This window comes from Silene latifolia, chromosome 4 (assembly GCF_048544455.1).
Source record: "Silene latifolia isolate original U9 population chromosome 4, ASM4854445v1, whole genome shotgun sequence".
Lineage (NCBI taxonomy): Eukaryota > Viridiplantae > Streptophyta > Magnoliopsida > Caryophyllales > Caryophyllaceae > Silene > Silene latifolia.
In genome coordinates, this window is record NC_133529.1 from 18,501,556 (window position 1) to 18,523,077 (window position 21,522).

Below are 21,522 nucleotides of genomic sequence, written 5' to 3' on the forward strand. Positions count from 1 at the left end.
AAGACAGATGGACGAGAGTTGCGCCTTCTTTCCGGGTTTGGTCCCCACGTAATGGGGATACGGAGGCTCGAGTTGCAGAATGGATTAGTCAAGGTGAATGGAATGAGACCAAGTTAAAACAATGTTTATTTGAAGAAGAAGCAAATGAGATTATGAAAATTCCCTTAAGCCCCGATAGTGGAGATGATCAATTAATATGGCATTAGATCTATATACTTACATATTCATATATGTCTTAATTTAATTTGTCATAAAATTAAAGATGGATTTTATGCATGGAAACAAATGAGCAAAATTGAGGAGAAATCATGTTCTTACATTGGATGTTTCGGTTTTATGGGCACAAGAGAGATCACCTTTCTCTCTTGTTCTTGTGCTATCCTTAAATGGAAGAACCAAGATCCAAGTATAGGATCTCTCCCTAAGCTTAATACCCAAGGCTTTCTCTTAATAAAAATTAATATTATAGGAACTAGTACAATATTAATTTAGTAGAAAATTGACCCAAAAATATTATAAACACTTAATATTTTCGGTTTATAGAGAGAAGAAGAGGAGAATTACTTTTCTCTCTAGAATTCTAATTTTTGGATGAGTAGTAGAATGAATTAGTGATGCACAACATTTTGTATGTTATTAGGTTAATAAGATGAAAAACCATGATGGTTTTCTCTTCTCAAAAACCGGGTGGAAGGGGGGATTTTGGGGGAGCCAATGCATGCAATTGTTGCTCTTAACAATAAACAATAGGGTTGCATGGCTAAATAATAGGTAATCATTGTGTTTCCATTAACTTAATCAAACACAATATTAGCCTAAACCACTCCCTTATTTCGGCACACATGGATAACAAGTAATCCATTTTATTTTTGTCAATTGTCAATATGTCACATGTCATATGTCACATAAATTTGTTATGTATTTTTAACATATTAAAAATCAACGTATTATTAAAATACGTCACATACAAAAATTGACTTAGTAATTTCATAATTACTTGTACCAAAAATTTTACCAATTTATAAATCGTATTTATAACAATTCATTCAAATTCAATTGTTTCTGTAAACAATAATTTCATCCGAGTAATGATACGATTCAATTACTCAGACCGTATCTCATTTAATCACATTTTAATATGATACGTAAATTTTACTTCCAAAATCGTTCGTCAATTTTCAAGTAATTTAATTAACTCGTAACATTATACGATTAATTAAATTATCAATTAAGAGAGTTGCCCTATAGGTATGACCTAGGGGATCAACTGATCACCACCGTCGCACGATAGTAATGTCAAACTCTAGTCAGCCAATCATTACCGATATATGTTGACCAGTTGACAGTAAAATATTACTTCCCAATTGTACTCTTTATAATGAGATTTAAACATGTGATCATCATGATCAACAGTCGTGATCGCATTATTGTCGGAGGACACATATTCCAACAGATTAGACCAAAGAATCTTAAGCAAGACTGTCTCACCATGTCTAGTCTTCCTAACCTTCCGGTCAAGGATCTGTTTAGGCACCTCAAGATAGGAGAATGACTCATCTAGCTCTATGCTCTCCACCTCTAACGCATGTGACGGGTCACTAACATACTTCCGCAGCTCAGACAGATGAAACACATTATGCACTCTATCCAAAGCAGACGGTAAAGCCAACCAATAAGCAACCTCTCCAACACGGTCTAAAATCTCGTATGGTCCTATGAACTTCTGGCTCAGCTTGCCTTTCTTACCAAATCGCACGACCCCACGCATAGGAGACACTTTTAAAAGAACCTTGTCCCCAACCTGAAACTCTATATCCCGCCGATGTAGATCTACATAACTCTTTTGTCGATCCTGAGCCGCTCTCATCCTCTCTCTAATCAGCTTAATCCGCTCTACCATCTCATGTACCATCTCTGGTCCTAAAACCACTGCCTCAGCACTGTCGTCCCAACAAATCGGACTCCTACATCTCCTCCCATATAAAGCCTTCAATGGCGTTATGCCAATGCTCGTGTGATAGCTGTTGTTGTAAGAAAACTCAATCAAATCTAACCTATGTTCCCAACTACCACCAAAATCCATCACACAAGCTCGTAACATATCCTCTAGAGTCTTGATTGTCCTCTCTGTCTGACCATCTGTCGCAGGATGAAATGCTTACTCATGTTCAACGTAGTTCCCAAAGACTCCTGCAACTCTTTCCAAAACCGCGAGATAAATCTCGAATCTCTGTCAGATACTATATCTTTAGGCACCCCATGCAATCTCAGCACATTCTTCCGATAAGCCATAACTAATTGTACCTTAGTCCATGTATCTTTCATTGGCACAAAATGAGTTGACTTGGTCAGTCGATCCACTATAACCCATATCATGTTGTTTCCCTATTGACTCTTCGGTAAACCCACGATAAAATCCATAGAAATGGACTCCCACTTCCACTCAGGTACCTCAAGAGACTGAATCTTACTTTGTGGTCATCGCTGCTCCCCTTTTACTCTCTGACATGTCAAACAACAGGCCACAAACTCAGCTGTTTCTTTTTTCATCCCAGGCCACCAGAAAGTCTTCTTCAAATCCTTGTATAGCTTGTCACCACCTGGATGTACCGAATATGGTGTGCAATGAGCCTCTGTCATGATCATCTTTTTCAGCTCCTCATCATTAGGGACACACCACCTCCCGTCAAACCTCAGACTACCATCTGTATGAATAGAAAATCTAAACACTGTCCCTTTCTCTACTCCAGCTCTCCACTCCACCATCTTGGGATCCAACACCTGTTTACCGAGAATATTTTCATAAAGATCAGGTTGTACTGTCAAATCTCCCATGGCATCCCCTTTCTGTATCATATGTATCTCGAACTTCCCAACCTCATCTCGCAATCTCATCAAAGATATGGCTGTGCACAAAGAATGCACACTCTTCTTACTCAAAGCATCTGCAACCACATTGGCTTTCCCCTCATGGTAGATAATATCCATGTCATAATCGCCAATCAACTCCATCCACCTCCTCTGTCTCATGTTCAACTCATTTTGAGTGAAGATGTACTTGAGACTCTTATGATTTGAAAATACCTTAAAGGTCGCCCCATATAGGTAATGTCACCAAATCTTAAGAGCAAACACAACAGCACCCAACTCTAGATCATGTGTCGGATAATTCTCCTCATAAGGCTTCAATTGCCTAGAAGCATAGGCAACCACTTTACCATTCTGCATCAACACACAACCCAACCCATTCTTTGAAGCATCCGTATATACCTCAAAGTTCTCACTCCCTTCAGGCAATGCTAAGATTGGAGCTGTGGTCAAACGCTCCTTTAATGTTTGGAACGTCGTCTCACAACTCTCATTCCAACGAAACTTGTTCTCTTTCCTCATCAAACCTGAAACTCTTGATCTCAGCTACATTCTTCGGTGCTTCCCACTTGGTAACTGCCTCGATCTTTGCAGGATCCACAGCTACCCATTCTTTAGAAATTACATGCCTTAGAAAAGCAACTTTCTCCAACCAGAACTCACACTTGGACAACTTTGCATACAACTCATGCTCCATCAAGGTCTGTAACACAATCCTCAGATGCTCCTCATGCTCATCCTTAGTCTTAGAAAAGACTAAGATGTCATCTATGAAAACCACCACAAACTTGTCCAAAAACTGACTGAAGACTCTGTTCATCAAATCCATAAACACATCTGGTGCATTAGATAACCCAAACGACATCACCACATACTCATAATGGCCAAACCTCGACGTGAAAGCTGTCTTTGGTATGTCCTCCTCTCTAATCTTCACCTGATGGTACCCTGACCTCAAATCAATCTTGGAAAAGACTGCTGCACCACTCAACTGATCAAACAGGTCATCTATCCTTGGCAAAGGATACTTGTTCTTCACTGTCACTCTGTTCAGCTCCCTGTAATCTATGCACAACCTCAGGCTCCCATATTTCTTTTTCAAAAATAGAACTGGTGCTCCCCACGGTGATACACTAGGTCTAATGTATCCCCTCTCAACCAGTTCATCTAACTGCTTCCTTAGCTCCTCCAACTCCTTAGGACCCATCCGGTACGGTGCCTTAGAGATTGGCCCCGTTCCCGGTTTTAGTTCAACACTGAAATCTATCTCCCTCTTCGGTGGCAACCCCGGAATCTCCTCAGGAAAGACATCTGGAAACTCTCCCACAACTGGTATCTGCTCAACTGTCGGACTCTCCACTCTGTGATCCCTCACATGGCACAAAATCAACGAGCACCTCTTCCTCAGATAAGACTTTAAGGTCACAGCTGCAATCAACTTAACTTTGGGTTTGACAACAAACCCACGATAAGACACACTAATCCCCTTAGGACCTCTCAGAGAAACTTTCTTTTGATAACAATCTATCTTAGCTTTGTACTTTCCCAACCAATCCATCTCGACTATCATCTCAAAACCGTCTAAATGAAACTCTAGCAAGTCTACAGGTAGATCAACTTGTCCAACTATCATGGATACATCTCTATAAAACCTCCCACACGATACAGACTCACCCGAAGGTATAAGAACTTCCTCTCTTACAGACTCATACTCTCTCAAAGCCAACCTTTTAACATGACTCGAAAATACAAACGACTGTGACGCCCCCGAATCAAACAAAACAAAGGTATAAACACCGTTAACAAGAAATGTACCGGTGATAACGTGAGCATCATCCTCAGCTGCTTTCTTCTTCATCATAAACAGCTTGCCACTGGTCTTCTTCCCACCTCCCTGGACAGTACTAACTGAAGTAGCCGGTTTAGCACCCGATCCCTGGTTGTTGTTGGTGTTCGTAGCTGGTTTCTGATAAGAATTACCGCCATTGCGGTTGCCCCCACCGTTGTTGTTCTGACCTCCCCTGTAGTTCCATGACTCAGCCGGTCTGTTACTCGCATAACTTTGTGCAGGACCCTGTGCAAAGCTCCCCTATCCCGGCAGCTGGAAACCCCCAATCACCGCACTGGTGCACTCATGTATCTTGTGGCCTACACCGCCACAGTTGTAACAGGTCATACCCCAACTACCACCACTACTCTCACGACCTCGCCCGTATGAAGCCCCATCACTAAACCCTGAGCCCGATGAATATGCTCTCGCCTGAGTGTGGTTACCCTTCTTATAGTTGGGTTGATCACCACCCTCGCTCTCAGCCTTTCTCTTCTCAGCTCCCCTCTCCCTGGTCATCTCCACCAACCTCTCAGCCCTCCCAACTCTCTCATAAACTTCCTTAACATCTGTAAGGACTCCCACCGGTAGCTTCTCCATTATCTTGGGGGTCAACCCCTTCTCAAACCTCAGAGCTAGATTCTCTTCACTCAACCCCATGTCCTCAGCATATCTGGACTTCTCATTAAACTAGCGGTAATACTCAACCACCGTCATATCAGATGTCATCTTAAACTCATCGAACTCTTCCCTCAGCTTACTCCTCACATGCTCCGGCACAAACTCACGTCTCATAGCTTTCCTGAATTCATCCCAATGTATTGCAGTTAATCCCTGCCTTGCATACATCTCCCTAGCACTCACCTTGACCTTATCCCACCACTCACCTACCGCTTCCCTCAAGTAGAACGCAACTTGTTTCACTTTCAACTCATCCGGGCAGTGCACTAACTCCAGGATATTCTCCATCTCCCTGTGCCAATTATCCAGAAGAATTGGCGCCCCGGTTCCCTTATACTCTTTCGGACTGAACCTAGATATATGGATTCTGATCTTGGAGTGATCAACCTCCTTATCCTTTCCCACTCTCTTCAAAGCTTCCGTAAGAGCATCTTGGTGCTCCAACATCTTCACTATATCATCATTGTTCATGCTCTCAGCTCTAGCATACAAGGCGTTTCTTTTCGGCGACATCTTGTAACTATATAAGAAAAGGTAGACATAAACATGCATACTATAACCCAAAACACGTATATAACCTGTACAGAACCCACTCGATCGAGCACCAAAACCCACTCAATCGAGTGCCCCACCTGCTTGATCGAGTACCTCGACTCCAGAACGTGATCAGACCTCTGCTCAAAAACATACTCGACCGAGCTGACAAGCCACTCGATCGAGCGGACCTTACTCGATCGAGTGCCCCTGTGTACTCGATCGAGTACCCAAAAACACGATTCTGCCCAGAAAAACACTAAACTACCTACTCGACCGAGTCACACCCACTCGATCGAGCACCTCACCTACTCGATCGAGTACCCCCCACTCGATCGAGTCATGCAGACTCGTATAACTACCCGCATGCTTTTCTCACTTTTCCAACATTATATACTGTTGGACCTTTAGTCCTAATTAATTGTTTTGATAATGACAGTAATGATTTGTATGTGGACTTAATATATAAACATATGCGTGTAATTGTGTGCTTAAGTTTTAATTTAGAAAGGAACAATTACAAGACGCAAGCTTGAAGTTTGGACCAAGGAGGTACAACTTCAAATATACTTGATCGATGTTTTCAAGCGAGATCAAGATTGGAAATAAACCACGAGACTCAAGATGAGAGACTTGTGAAGAGACGATTCGTGTACTGAAGATCTACTGAAGATTAGTTAGTATAGGTCGTCATCCGGTAATGGTTTTACTTTGTTTGATTTAAAGGTTAATGAAGTTATGACCTAATAGACATAACTTCATTGCTAGACAAAAATGATGCGTTAATTTTTGGAAAATATATTTTTAATGGTTTATAAAAATAAGAGAGTATTTATTTGGTTGGAATTAATTAATTAGAATTGAAGTTAAATAAACTATTGGTTTGTAATACGATATTTATATCGTCATGCAACCTAGGGCTTTAACTAAATTCTATCTCGATTTGTTGCGGGCTAAAGAAGCAAGTAATGGACCGATAGAGGCCTAGAGGCCGGCCAAACCCTAGTGGTCGAACCCTAGGTGGGCCGAACACTAGGAGGCCGAAACCCTAGGGTGGCCGAATCCCTAGGGAGGCCAAACTCCTTCCTTTGCTTCTTACTTGTTCTTCAAGTTTTATATTTCCAGAACATTCCTATGCTCTAATTCCAGAACATTCCAAACCCTAATCCTCTCTACTATAAATACTCTCATTCATTCAACATTAATTGTGGACACACACATCTATAAATTTCAAAGAGAGAAAAAATATTTTAAGCAAAAATCATTTGAGCCTTAATTCTTATTTTCATATTTGCTTATACAAAAATCACGCATCAAATTTGTCAATCACTCGAAGAAAAATCGTTATAGGATATTAAATACACAAGGATAGTATACTCACTCGCATAACGTGAGATTAGTATTTGTCGTTGTATTTTTCTTATTAACGTAAGAGCAACCTAGAGTATTTAGCGATACTCAATCTGAGTTATAATCATATAGTTGATTATACGAGTGGATTGGTAATTTTTGTAATCCGGAGAAAGGTACTAAAAATTATTAATCGAGAATAGTGGACGTAGGTTTCGGCTTGTGAAACTGAACCACTTCAAAATCCTGTGTGTCTCTCTTTCTCTCTCTTTATTATTGTTATTTCGATTTTGCACTTATTGTTAATAATTTAATTAGTTGATTTTAATCAATAAAATCAAGTAATTAATTTATATCATATATTTCGAAAAAGAGGTCATCGTTTTTAATACTCAATTCACCCCCCCTCTTTCGTATTCGATCAATAGACTCCACATATACAACTCCAATACTTTCAACATAATAACAACAACTACGCATGCATATATACGCAACTCTTTATATATCAACAAAAAGATCTACTTCATATCAAGAACAACTGAAACCGACTCCTCTAGCTCCGGGATTTGCCAATAACGCGGATGAATCAAACAACGTAGTTGCAATCTCTCTTTTTGTGAATTAGGTTTGTAAAAAGTGTTTAGAAAAGATAACGGAGTATTTTATATATTAATCTCGCATTATTAACAAAACCCGTCAAACATTCCCCGATAACCGACTTACTCGATCGAGTAAGTAACATACTCGATCGAGTGCCACGTACTCGATCGAGTGCCAAGGCTACTCGATCGAGTACCCTACAGACAGACTACTGTTTCGTAAATCAAAACATACTTACTCGACAGAGTAAGTCCCACTCGATAGAGTACCCAGAGACTCATAAAACCGTAATATTACAGACGCGTAAGTTCCAACGCCCCATCATGACAATGTCGGTCCTGAAAATGTTTCTGCCATGCAGCCTTAGTAAGGCCTTTACCAAACCCATTCGGACACGCATGAAGACTCGAAAAAGGACAATGAAACCGTACAAGTTCAGGCATGAAGGAAGAATAAACCCCACCACCTACCTGCACGGTAACCGATCAGCTAGCAATAGCCGTGACAAGAAGGTACAGGTAGCAAGCGCATGTAGATGACCAGAGAGACACCCACGAAAACACCAACCACACCACACACACGGCTAGCCCTAAACACCCAAGCCACAACACAAGGGTTGGCAATGCACTGCCACTGAACCACCACAGAGAGCCACGGGCAGCAGCAAACGCCGATAAGACCAGTAACAAGGCGGCAAGAAGCAGAACACCGGCTGAAAAGGCAAAAATAAACAAAACCGAGAAAAAGAAAAAAGAGGAAGAAACCAGACCGGTAGGTAAAGGGCTGCAGCAATCGTCGACGGCAAGGTTAGAAACTAGTCAGTAGAGGGTCACTCCGACGTGATGAGAAGACCTTAACCACCCCTAAACTGGAAAATAATCGAAAACCTGAAAACCCACAACTCTGAAATCGCAGTCCCGACAAACCTAATGGCAGAGCCGTCAAACCACCACACGTTAGACCGACGACTTAAGGTCTGGTGGCCCAATGGTGGTGGCGCAGGGGAAGGCCGACGCAGATAGGCGACAGAAAACCCCACAATGATGGAAACCCTCCCTCACGAAAACCCTAGCAACCAGGGCAGCCGTATGAACAACCAACAATCACCACCCCTGATCGGCGACGTGAGGTCTAAAGGTCAACGTGGCGTGGTGGTTGGCAGCCTACGACGGCAGACAACATAAACGCGATGCCCTAATCGTCCCAAACTCCCTGACACGATTCCACACCCACAAACCCTAACAGCACACGCCGCTGACCCCAAGGCCGACTGTAACACCCCCATACTCCAAGTGCCTTACCAGGACCACTCAGGTATGAAGATATTACCATCTCGGTTGCCCGAGGCAATGATAATCAAATTAACAATAAAGAAACAACGTTTAAATAGAAATACTTAGTAAAAGGTTACAATCTCGAAACCAAACCAAAAGTGTAATACATGTTCTCAAACTGACTGTTTACTGTTCTGACTGAAATGTAAAGACACTACTAAACTACAGCGGAAGACTTCTATCATCATTTCGCGGCAATCCCAGCTATCCCAGTACTCATCTCATACCTGCTCAATATCTGCTCACCATCCCCGAATGGATCACCGCAGGTTTACAAAACAACAACCGGGGTCAGTACTAATCACACAACTCAATATATATCAACAATAAGATAAATGACATGCCTTAATCACACACACAACCACACCAATTCCAATAATCTCAATCATTGATCGTCCCTTTGGACCGGTCCCGCCAGATGGGAGACCGCAGCCGTACCCACCAAATCCCCGCTCCTCATAATGAGCGATAACCCTGTCCATTAATGTGCACATCCCTTCTGTGGCGGGTTCCACAAAAGGCGAAACTAGGGCGTGAAGTCACTCCCGCAAGTGACCTCACTCAGCCGAGGACACGCCTCGAGAACCATAGACAACATTCACAATCACAATCACAACCGTCACAATACAATTATTATATCAAACAGTCAATCTCAACACATCATCAATCATCCCATTATGGGACTAATACTGAGTAGGAAATCCTACCTGGAAAGCACACTATCAGACGGTCTCTACTGCTGTATCAAAAAGCTTCCTCTACGAAACCTCCTCCTATCATACAACATACAAATGCTACCAAATCACATACTATTCAAAAACCCCCAAATCCCTATATTAGGGTTTAACCAAATCAAAGGAAAGACAACAAAAAGGGTACATAGATCTTACCCTCGACGCAAGGATCTCAACGGTATAACCAACGATGAGAACCGACCTTCCAAACTTCGGGATTTGCTAACGATGCGATTAGGATTAAGAACGTACTTGCTTTCTCTCTTTATCAGTAAATTAGGTTTTGCAAAAGTGTTTAGAATAATGACGACGAAGGTTATATATCTTAATCGCATAATTAACAAAACCCGAGAAAAACTCCCCGTAAACCGGCTACTCGATCGAGTACCCAAGGTACTCGATCGAGTACCCCCTTACTCGATCGAGTATCCTAGTTACTCGATCGAGTACCCAACAGGTCAGAAACTTTTCTAAAACGCAACTTACCCTTACTCGACAGAGTAAGGCCTACTCGATAGAGTACCCGAAAACTCATAAAATACGGAGTATTACACCGACGTCCAGAATGGCCGGTGTGAGGCGGCAGTCACGGTGGTGAAGATTAGGGTGAGTAGACGACAGCAGCAGCGTGAAATCGCCTCTCCCTCCTCTCCCTCTCGTCTCGTCTCGTTATTGTTATTGTTATTGTTATTCTAATTCTTATTCTTCTTATTATTATTATTATTATCCGTCAAGCACTACAAACCTGTTGAAAGGTATCTTGGAATACCATGGGCCATGGGTACTATATATAGGACACGGCCCAACAGCAACACAAGTCACAAACTCACAAGTCAGAACTTACGAGCACAAAGATTGGTAGTTGGCAATGAGAATCCCACATCGACAAAAAATAGAACACTGGAGTATGAATAGCTATAAGTTAGTGCATCCATTTTCATAGTATAGCACGCAGCCACGCAGTGAGCACATAGCGAAATATTCTTTCGCCTTTTACTAAAGAATACCGTGTGCTCGCTGCATACAAGTGGCATACATTACTTTTTGGAGGGGACTAATTTTTGGTCCTCGGCAATTCTAGTTCCAATTTTTTGTATCAAAATAACTCAACATTTAAAATGTAAAATACTCCATTGGGTTATTAGTACTAGTAGTTCTCTTGCTTTATTAAGTGCGATTGTTCGATTAGTTATTTTTTTGGCCATTCGAAAATAATTTTCAAGAATGAAGTATTTTAATATTACTCCCCATTTGTAAGAGGGGTATGGATTTTGAGTACAGAGATGTGGCCGTGTACCTTGTATTGGCCAAGAAGTAAATGACACGAATCTTATGTTGGCCAAGGAGAAAGTAGCACGGGCTAGGAATGGGAAGTGGGCTTTGTTGTGTCGTATTTGGCGTGCCGTAAATATACAATTCCCTACTTTTACCTAGATCGTGCCCAAGCTTCCTGTGCTCAGCGGGCCGTGTCATGTCGTGCTTACATTAGGCATGTCTTATTTCTCCAACTATGGTCTAGGTACGTCATGCACGGCCCAACACATGGCGTGACGTGCCTGGAGTGTAAACCTTATGGGTGATTGGTTGTGTTTTGGACAGCAAATGAAATTAGGATTGGCACTTGTTGCTTGGGCTCGAAATGGGACTCAAATTAGACTTCATTTTTAGACGAAAAAACAAAAGAAACAAGGGTTTTAAGGGCTGTTTTGAAACACAAATTAAGCAAGCTTGATTTGGGGACACAACAAGGACTCAAAACCAACTAAATGTGACAAGAACAATGAAAGTAACCAAGTATATGACTTGAGCTAGATCACTAAGGAGGCTTAAGACTCAGAATCTCGTTCAAGATCACTAAGCATGAACTAAATTCCTCCTCAAACACTAAGGGTGTGTTTGGATTGAGGGATTTGAAGGGAAAAGAAAGGGAGGGAAAGTAGGGTATTTAAAATTTCTTGTTTGGATAGCAAACGAGGGTGAAGGGAAATGGAGGGGAGAGATATGGAGGGATTTAATTCCCTTGCACCAAGACAAATCAAAATCTCTCCACAGTAGGGAAGATTTGGAAGGAAATTGTATCTAAATACTCACACTCCATTCCCCTTCCCATTCCATTCTCTCCCTTTCCCTTCCCTCCTTCCCCCTCACCTTCATTTCTCTCCACTTTTGTTATCCAAACACACCCTAAGTAATGAGGGATTTTCCGCACTAAGCAAGAAGAAAGGAAGTAGAAAACTCAGTTTTCAAACTCATACTTTTAACTCAACATAATCTGAATTTTACATAAGTTTAGAGCTTCTTATATATAGGCTCCAATCTAATCCTAGCCATACATCCAATATTACATCCAAGGGTCACAAAATGGCTGGTTGTGAGGCACAAAAACGGCACAATATATAAGGCCTACAAAGCCTTATACAAACTGAAATGAAAAGGACATAAAGCATAAAGCAAAACAAAGTAAACTAAGGGGAGCAATCATCCTTGACTCCTTATTTAATGATAGGTGAGACTTCTTGGGAGCTTTAAGGAGACCGACCATGAGTAGTATATGAGCCATAGAGCAGCAAAAAGGGTCCTTGGATTTCCTTTGACAATTTAGGAAACTTGAAAGCGACTTGTGAGCTACCCTTGTAAAACCGTGCATTGTGGACCTCGGTTTTGGTTTGCTCTTTACCTCTTGATATGCGTCCTTCCAAGACAAAAGTCCCTAGAAAAATTGCTCTAAACTCATCCTAGATGAGAATATGACCGATTTTTGGCACCACTTACTAGACGGATTTTGATTTAGAGCCCAATTTTATCGAGGCTCCAAAACCGTAAAATTTCAAGCTAGTGTGTGCTTCCAATTCCATTGCAATGCCAGTGTCGTGTCAGACTAAAATAAACTATATAACGTTCTAACCTAACGATACGCATGCCCACTTCCATCATCACCCTAACCTTAATGCACCCTTCCTCGCAACTTTCCTACCTAAATCATCCACAACCCCCTACACAACCACCATGAACTAGCCACAAACTCACCCTTCTAGCCGCCTTAAAGCCATCAGACTACCCACTCTTATCACCGTAAAACGCTTCCCATCCAATGAAACTACTACTTGGACAAATATAACCCAACGACCACCACACCCTCATAAAAAAAACAAATACGATCAAAGTTGCCTTCCAATCTTGGACCAATCCCCGAGTACTGTTTAAAACCCCACAACCACCATCTATATCCCAAATCTTAGTATGACCTTATAAATTAAATATCTGTAACTTTTTTTTGTAAATATATCTAAAAGCAAAGAAGAAATAATCTATGGAGTAGTAATTTCATACCCTGTAGCAAGTGCGAATAAGGCCCAATGCAGTCTTAAGCGCGGAAATTAAACCTTCAAACTTGCATCCCAAATTCGTTTCTTTTCTGAGTGAGAATAAGACCTCATTTGTATATTTATCTCTATAGCTTACAGTAGTAATTTTTAGTCGAAAATCAGGGATGTTACACTATTTTTCTAGTCGAGGACATGATCTTCATTTCTTCAGCAACCTATGTCATACACTCAGTATATCTTTAGTCTCCCAAAAATACACAAAAAATTGATTTTGATTATATTGTCAAATAGTTTTTAAAGATAGAGGCTCTGTTTGGCAAAATTACCTGAAAACGTAGCTGAAACCTGAAAACTGAAAAGCTAATTGAAACCTGAAAAGGTAACTGATAAGGTAGCTGAAATTAGGAGTTCATAAGGTAACTGATTATATAAAAATATGTTTGGCAGACTAACTGAAAAAGTAGCTGATTTTGGTAAAATGACGTAAAATGATATGGAAATTATTTAATATTATAGAATAATGGGGTAAAAAATGGAAAATAAGTCATTTCAGGTACCTGATTTCTCAAATGCTACCTGAGGTCTCATTTCATTTCAGGTACCTTATTTGACCAAATAAGCTACTTGCCAAACACTTGCAAAAAAATCAGGTAGCTGAAATTTTGGTCAAATAAGCTACTTTGCTCAAATAAGCAACCTGAAGTGTCGTGTCAAACGGAGCCTAAAGCTGACAATATAAGAGTTAAGAAAGTTATAAATGTTGCAATAAAGCTGTCTATATAAGACTTAAGAAAATTATCAAAAATGTTACATTCATAATATACTAAGGTATCGTTTTGTTCATATTTTAGTCATGTGTTAACTTAGAGCAATTGCAATGGGAGGTTTTTTGCCTTGAGTTTGTAAATAAGAGCTTTTAGAAAAAGTTTGTCTCATTGCAAAATAAAGTTTGTTCTTAAATGAACAAACTAGGATTGGAAAGAAGAACCAAGTTCTTCCCAAAAAACAAGAAATTGTAGAGAAAGCAAAATAATTATGGCCTTATTAAAGAACTTTATTTGAAGTTCTTCAATTGCACCAAAAAGTTCTTAATTATTGAAATTGTCAAAATATTACATGGCAAAGGAAGAACTTTTCCTTTGCAATTGCTCTTATAACTCACACAATTTTAATTTCTGTATAAATTCACATGGCATTTACTGATTTACATAGCATATTTTGTTGCCATGAAGGAGTTTAATATTTCCATGAATTAAGTTTCCATATCTTGTTTGTTCAATAAATCAATTCACGTGATTTCAGTTTGTCAATAGTCTAAATACTAATATATCATTGACATTTTTTTTTATCGTATTTTAAGGAGTAATTTAGCAATTTTGATAAATCCAATATAAAAGGACTTTTCAATCATCAAGAAATGGGTAGGTAATTGAGCTCCCATGTTATGCTGGAGTTGTGAATTTCCACGGAGTTCCCAACTCCTTTGTTTTGAAAAAAATACTTCCTCCCATCAAAACCAAAGGTTACAGTTGCTTTTTGGCACTATTCATGGTCGTAGGGAATCTTTGATATTATTCTTAATCTATAAGACAAAATATAATCATGTGAGATCTTGTTTGATTTATTGTCATGAATGCTATAAGAATATCAAATTTTTATAATTTTTGATGATGTGTAACTAAAGATATGCACATTACAAAACGTGCCTCGATAAGTGTGATAAAGCAACTGTAACATTTGGTCTGGATGGGAGGGAGTAGTCAACAAAATATCTTACAAAATGAACTCGCTTTAAGGTACATTGATATAATACGTGAAGTACAATTCCTGAGACTTTAGAATCCCAGGAGTTAAGGGAGCAACCAAATTCTACCTAAAAGAAAAAGAACGTAATATTCTGCATTAATTAGTACTTCCCCCTATCCATTGAATTATTTCGTTTGCTTTATATACGTGTATCAATGCTCGTTTTTTTTGTTCATATCTGTAGTTACACATTCCGTATTACTAAAAATTATACGGAGTAAAAGTTTGATATTCGTAATGCACTGGGTAAGACAATTTAAACAATATATCTCACATGTCTATCTTTTTTTTATGTATTAGATTAGAAGTATTAAGAATTCTCCCCATTTATGATTAATGTCAAAAAAATAAGCGAAATTATATAATAATTTTCACCGTGTAGTTATTCTTTGGACTCATAAAAATAATCCCATAAATTTGATTTGATTTGATTTTGATTGTATCGTTGAATATTTTTCAAAGATTAAATAAAGTTGATGGATAAACTTATGCATACAATCATAGAATCGTTTTAAACTCAATGTGAGTATTCAATTAAAAACAAATTAAGTGGAGAACCCATTATCTAAATCTTTACAATTTATAGTGGACACTTAATTTGTGACATTTGATGCTTTGGTATCAGCAGTATACTGCCTACATCAAACAAATAACACGGGTTTTAGAGGCAACTATAAGTCCCACATCGTCCAGAATAGAGAATGAACTTGCTAGTTTTTATATAAAAAGTGAAGGAAGTCTTTCTCTCAAACCATCTTTGCGCTTGGGGCAATGACGCAGCTAGTGAGGTACTAACCGAGGCGCGTCAATTGCTGGTTGAAAACTATTTCCAAACCCCCTCCTCGGCCTGGGCTTGTCCTTGGCCGTCGAGTATTTCTGGAAGGGCTCCCTCGTAAGAGGGTAAAGCCCTACAATACTCAGTTTAAATTTTTGTTTCACGGTGTAAAGCCCTACAATACTCAGTTTGCAGGATTTTAATACGGAGTATCAAGTTAGGTGCTTTCGTACATACATTCGATTTGATAAATTATGAAACACAGATTTGATAAAGACAAATTATGCGCCTTAAACGGTACTGTAATTCTAGATATAAAAACCAGGATTTACGATAAAAACCAAATTACGTGTTTGGCGATAGCCTATCGAAAACCAGGTATAATGCCGATTGTTGATTAATTATATAAATCCGCAGTTACCCACACTATATATCAACTGGAACTTGATGAATTGTTTTCTGTAGTTGTGTTTATCCCAAATCCCTTGTTTATTTTACCGGGGTTAAAAAGAACTATAGCTCCTAAATTAGTTCTCAACTATTTATGGGTTCGCTTTATTGGGCGTCTCAGAATAGTATTTGGTAAAGATCACATTTCCCTGTGCTTACGGGGAATCAAATCGTGTTATACTTGTATGTTGCATTCTGTACTTATGCACTCCACCTGTTTGGCGAAATGGCCAGGTGAATATAAAAGCCACGAGCTACCACATTTGTAATATCGCGTCCATGGGTTTAGTGGAAATCACATACATGTATGCGTCTGGCTACGACGAGACCATTGAGAAAACTAGTATACAAGTCGGAAAAGAGTGGAGGTGGGGGAGAGGCGAGGCACCAGCGGCTCACAGCATGTGTAAGCTACTGCCCTGCAAACCATCTCCTTAAAGCCCACTGTTGGGATTGTACGCAATGGGGGCAAGTGTTTTCTTATTATTTCGGGTTCTCTAATTAACGCTTCGAGGGGAGAAACACGTAAATAACCCCTTTAAGTTTAATCCAACACCGGGCAAGCGGCCTAGCAGGTTTAGGGTTAGTGGGACAGTATCACGCCAAACCCAACGCCACCACCTCCTTAAGTTGAAAAATTTCTACTCAACTATAGTCATAAACTTGAAAATTTATGTAATTTTTTAAATGTGGGATATTAAATTGTACTCCGTATTAAAATCTTCTTTACAGATTCAATATATTTTCGGTAATTACGGTCAGAGACTCAGAGTTTACAAAGTTCAGCTAGTCTTCCTTAGGACGGAGGTATCGGTGAAAATTTGCCTACGAAGTTAGACCTATATAAAGAGAGCGCGTAAAATTAGACGTTTTTGTTCTAGTTAAGTGTGGAATTGTTGATCCATTTGACGTTGCAGCTTTCGTCACGATTATCCGGAAACAACATTTGTAAACTAAGCTCCCATAATAGTTCTCAAGTAATCTCGGGTTCGATTTATTTGCGCATTTCGGAATAATAACTGGTAAGATCACAGTTCCCTGTGCTTATGATGAACTAAGATGTGTTATATGTCGCATTCTGTACTTATGCACACGACCTGTTTGATGAAATTCCCAGGTGAAAATAAAAGTACTCATGGATATTGCACAATGTTGTCTAGATGGCAATGCTGATGTTGTTGAGTTCTGCCCGCATGACGGGTTTCAGAATATTCTAGCTGCTTGTACTTATACCCTACAGGAGGGTGATCAGCCAAGTCGGTTAGGGAGCATATCCTTGTTTGATGTCAATGCTGTTACTAGTGCTCTTGATCGAGTTTGTTTTGTCGAAACTTCTGGTATCTTTGATATCAAGTGGAGCCCTGTTAGGGGCACAGTGAGTCCTTCGATTGCTCAAGCTGATGCTGCTGGGTGTTTGAGAATCCATGGCTTAGAGCGTTCTTCAGATGAACTAGGATCCACAGGTTTGATGTACTTTTCGCCTTACAGTTTTCTGCTCTGCTGGTGTATTATGCTTTTATCCATGTGTTAATGTGCATCAACTCAAGGGCATATGACGAGTTTCTACTGATGTCTGTAGAGTTCAGACATTGCTTTAGCTAGTAATTTGCAACCTTCATTGTTCAAAATCTTTAATTAAGCCCCTCTAATTATTAACGATCAAAACAAGCTTCTAAGATTTACTAGATCCTTGGCTTATGCTGGAATATTTATTGGAGCTGTGAAGGTTAACTCTTTGCCTAGCGTATGCGGGGAATTGTCCTCAAAATGACTCCTCTGAAATGGATGCTTTTATTTGGTTCTATTTTTATTGTGAAGTAGTAGCCATTAAATACGATTTTTGACACAATTTTAATTCATTATGGGGTTACTCAGATCCGCCTGTGGTTAAAAACACGTGTAAGCTACATACATTTCATCCTCTTAACACTGCCATTTGCATTTCATCCCCTTAACCCTGCCATTTGCGGAATCCCTTGAGACACAAGGGTAATGCTATTGTTTGGAGATTTTTTTTTTTTTTTTAATTAATGCCGATTGAGAAGTTTAATTTTGCTCTAAACTAAAATGAAGTGGTTGTCCTGGCTAATAGTTCATCTAGTTATTCTCTGGGTTTAGCAAACAGTTGTATACTTTCGTCTTGAAATTACTTTTAATAGATACACAATCATATAAAAGTTTATGTTGATTGTCTAAAGCCACTTATGTTTATTTATGCAGGGGTGGTACTAAAACAGACCACTGATATTCAACTCAGCTCTTCAATGTGCCTCTGCGTAGACTGGAATCCCTTGGGCACTTCACTAGCAGTTGGTCTTTCGGATGGTTCTGTTTCTGTCTCATCACTCACCGAATCCCAGCTCAGTGAAGAGCAACAATGGAAAGCTCACGACTTTGAGGTGTGGGCAGCTTCCTTCGACCCCCACCAGCCATCTGTAGTGTATTCAGGATCGGATGATTGTAAATTCCGAGGTTGGGATTTGAGAGAGGGTCTCACAGTGCCAGCATTTCAGAATTCAAAGGCCCACAATATGGGCATTTGTTGTATTGTAAAGAACCCTATTGACCCATATGCTTTACTTACGGGTAGCTATGACGAGCACTTGAGAGTATGGGATGTGAGATCGATTTCTAAGCCTGTGACTGAGACTTCTGTTTGTTTAGGGGGAGGAGTTTGGAGGATTAAGTACCATCCTTCTATTAAAGACCTGGTTTTGACAGCATGTATGCATAATGGATTTGCCATTGTGAAATTGAGCGATGGTAACCCTGAGGTCATTGAGACATACAACGAGCATGGGTCACTTGCTTATGGAGCAGATTGGCAGAGGTCGCAGTTGGGTCAGGAAGGTGAAACAACAAATAGTTTAGTGGCTACTTGCTCGTTTTATGACCGAATGGTTCGTGTTTGGATTCCTAAGGCTGATTTACTCAGTTGAAGGCCTGTATTATTCCTCAGAAACTGGATTATTTCTGGCATATCAGAAATTCTTCAAGTTCCGGAATTATTAGGTATGAGTTGGAACCAACTCTTTGATTTTAACTCTTTTCTTTGTTTCTATCATTGTATCTGTGACTTTGTCAGAGATGCTTTTGTTGTACTACACTACTACGGAGTACATTGTTAGGTTTTCCCTCTCCGAGACATGGATTCCTTGTTGTGAACTTGTGATCTCTATGGAGCAAGGAAAAACTGCTTTTATCTCTTCCTCACCATTAAGATTAAGATTTTAGTAGATATGGCCACTTTTGTTGTTTCTACTTCTAAATGAAATCGATAGTTTAAATAGAATCAGAAAAAACTAGAAAAAACAATTTCCAATAATTATTATGCAAGACTGTTATACACTCTACAATAATCCTTTTTATGTTAAATACCTCATTTATGGATATCAATAACTGAGTGTTTAACCACTCAGAGAGCCGTTGTACACTCTAAGACGGTCTTATTCTATAATCCGTGACCTACTTATCATACTGCATGACTCAATGTGGTAATGGATATTAATGCCAAGTCTACATAGGAGAGGTGTTTTATTGGATTTTAATACAACATTACCCTAGGGCCTCAAAGGCTCCCGTAAATTGCGGGGTAGGGGGAAAATTGCGTTGCAAGCTCTGACTCCATGTGGTAATGGATATTAATGCAAAGTCCACATAGGAGAGGGGTTTTTATTGGATTTTTATCCAGAAATTTAAAAGCTGATAATTTGAGAGAGAGGGACTTGTTGAATTGTGAAAAACTGAAGATCATGTTTGTGAGGCTAGTCTTTGAAGGTTACCCCACGTTAAAATAGTCACCAATGAGGCCTATAACCTGTCTGGATACGTCTCGGATTTTAGTATGATTTAGACAATGTGAATATGACACAAATCCTTCATTTTGAATAATGTAAACCAGGATGTAACACTTTGATGTAACTGATTATTAGACATTGACACTTACCCTGTACTATTTTCTGGATAACTGCGGGCATCTACTGTTATTTTACGTGTGTATTGGGTAAACATATTTCTGATTGTTTTCAGATCATGTAAACCCGTTGGTCACCATTTTTACGAGGTGAGAACCTTTGATCAAGATGACATTATCTCAAGTCGGTTATTCCCCGAAGAGTTTGCTCTACCAACTTAGAAATTATTACGGAGTAGTTAATATTTTACCAAGTGAGCCAACCTATATGAGGCTATCAGCATTGAGCAATGTCACCTGTGAGTCCGAAAAGCCGTGGCATATTGATAAACGAATGTGATCAAATCTAGTTTTGATCACAAAAAGTTATGAAAACAAAAATAAGGATAAGAGAATCATACAATAAGATTTCAAGTTTAACAAAGTCTTTTGGGTGAATTCTTCAAAGTTAACAAGTTGAATTCCACATATGTTAGAGGCTCGCCTCATTTGTGTCTTGTTAAAGAACCGTCTTACATTATGAGACGGTTATTTTATTGGTTAAACACTCATTTATTTGTATAAATGAGCGTTTTTATATATAAAACGACCATTTCACACTTTAAGACGGTCTCATTCTATCATTTGTGCAATTTCTAACGTCGATGCCGCCAAAATGAAACCCATTTGATATGGGAACACTTCATTTATTCATCAGTCTTACTTTAATACTGTAGTTGCATGTTTCTTTGATTAGAGTCCTTATGTAAATCTGGTGGACCTGTTTGTCTGTTTGGTGTTACATGCAATAATACTGACATCCTCTATTACCTCTATATATTTACAAAATAAATAAAAAATAAATAACTTATATTTTATTTCCAGTAAGAAAATTGAATGCTTGATTTACATTGAAGCTGTTCTTCTCCACTTTAGGTAAAAAATGCCACTCTGGTGACAGTCCGAAATTTGGAAAAACTGATTCTGTGCAACATGAATGCAGTGGACCTTACATGTTTATCCTACAGTGAGCCATGTCTTCAATTTGAGCAACGGCATCCTCACATAAATTGTTCAAATTATCGCTTCTTTTTTTACGGCGATGAATCTTATATTCAGGTAATGGGTATTACTCCTCAGTAACTTTACTAGCTAAACTACGTAAAACTCCGTATTCCGAATAGGCGAGTACTACTTGAGAATTGAGATGGTGACCCAAGTCAAGTTGGGGAGATAAATTAATTGCTACTGTTAATGCAATGTTAGTTTTCCTTAAACAAGAGTGGCTTAGCTTAGTTGAATTATATGAGAGAGAAAGGGAACAATCATATTCAAATACCAACA

General features: G+C 39.4%; 1 protein-coding gene, 1 non-coding gene and 1 pseudogene across 3 annotated transcripts; all 3 read left to right on the forward strand.

The window, feature by feature from the left end:
• The first annotated feature begins 10,882 nt into the window (after positions 1-10,882).
• LOC141654137 (U5 spliceosomal RNA) lies at positions 10,883-10,998 on the forward strand. Its single transcript, XR_012547704.1, has one exon. It is a non-coding gene; the product is annotated as a U5 spliceosomal RNA (small nuclear RNA).
• A 4,816-nt stretch (positions 10,999-15,814) lies between these two features.
• On the forward strand, positions 15,815-15,969 carry LOC141654133 (U4 spliceosomal RNA; annotated as a pseudogene).
• Positions 15,970-16,461: 492 nt separating this feature from the next.
• Positions 16,462-19,540, forward strand: LOC141653152 (uncharacterized). Of its 2 annotated transcripts, XM_074460824.1 has the most exons (4): positions 16,462-16,692; positions 17,204-17,308; positions 17,404-17,749; positions 18,507-19,540. In XM_074460824.1, exons 3-4 carry the CDS (start codon positions 17,422-17,424, stop codon positions 19,223-19,225), a joined length of 1,047 nt encoding a protein of 348 aa, XP_074316925.1. In that variant the 5' UTR covers positions 16,462-16,692; positions 17,204-17,308; positions 17,404-17,421; the 3' UTR covers positions 19,226-19,540. The 2 variants fall into 2 exon arrangements, with proteins under 2 accessions (XP_074316925.1, XP_074316924.1); XM_074460823.1 differs by having other exon boundaries at positions 16,462-17,308.
• The last annotated feature ends 1,982 nt before the right edge of the window (positions 19,541-21,522 follow it).

What these genes read in the sequence shown, in the direction of transcription:
- LOC141653152 (XM_074460823.1), top strand. Translation starts at nt 17,422, where the DNA reads ATGGATATTGCACAATGTTGTCTAGATGGCAATGCTGATGTTGTTGAG. An exon ending in AGATGAACTAGGATCCACAG is followed by an intron (nt 17,750 to 18,506) that starts GTTTGATGTACT and finishes TTATTTATGCAG; the next exon opens with GGGTGGTACTAAAACAGACC.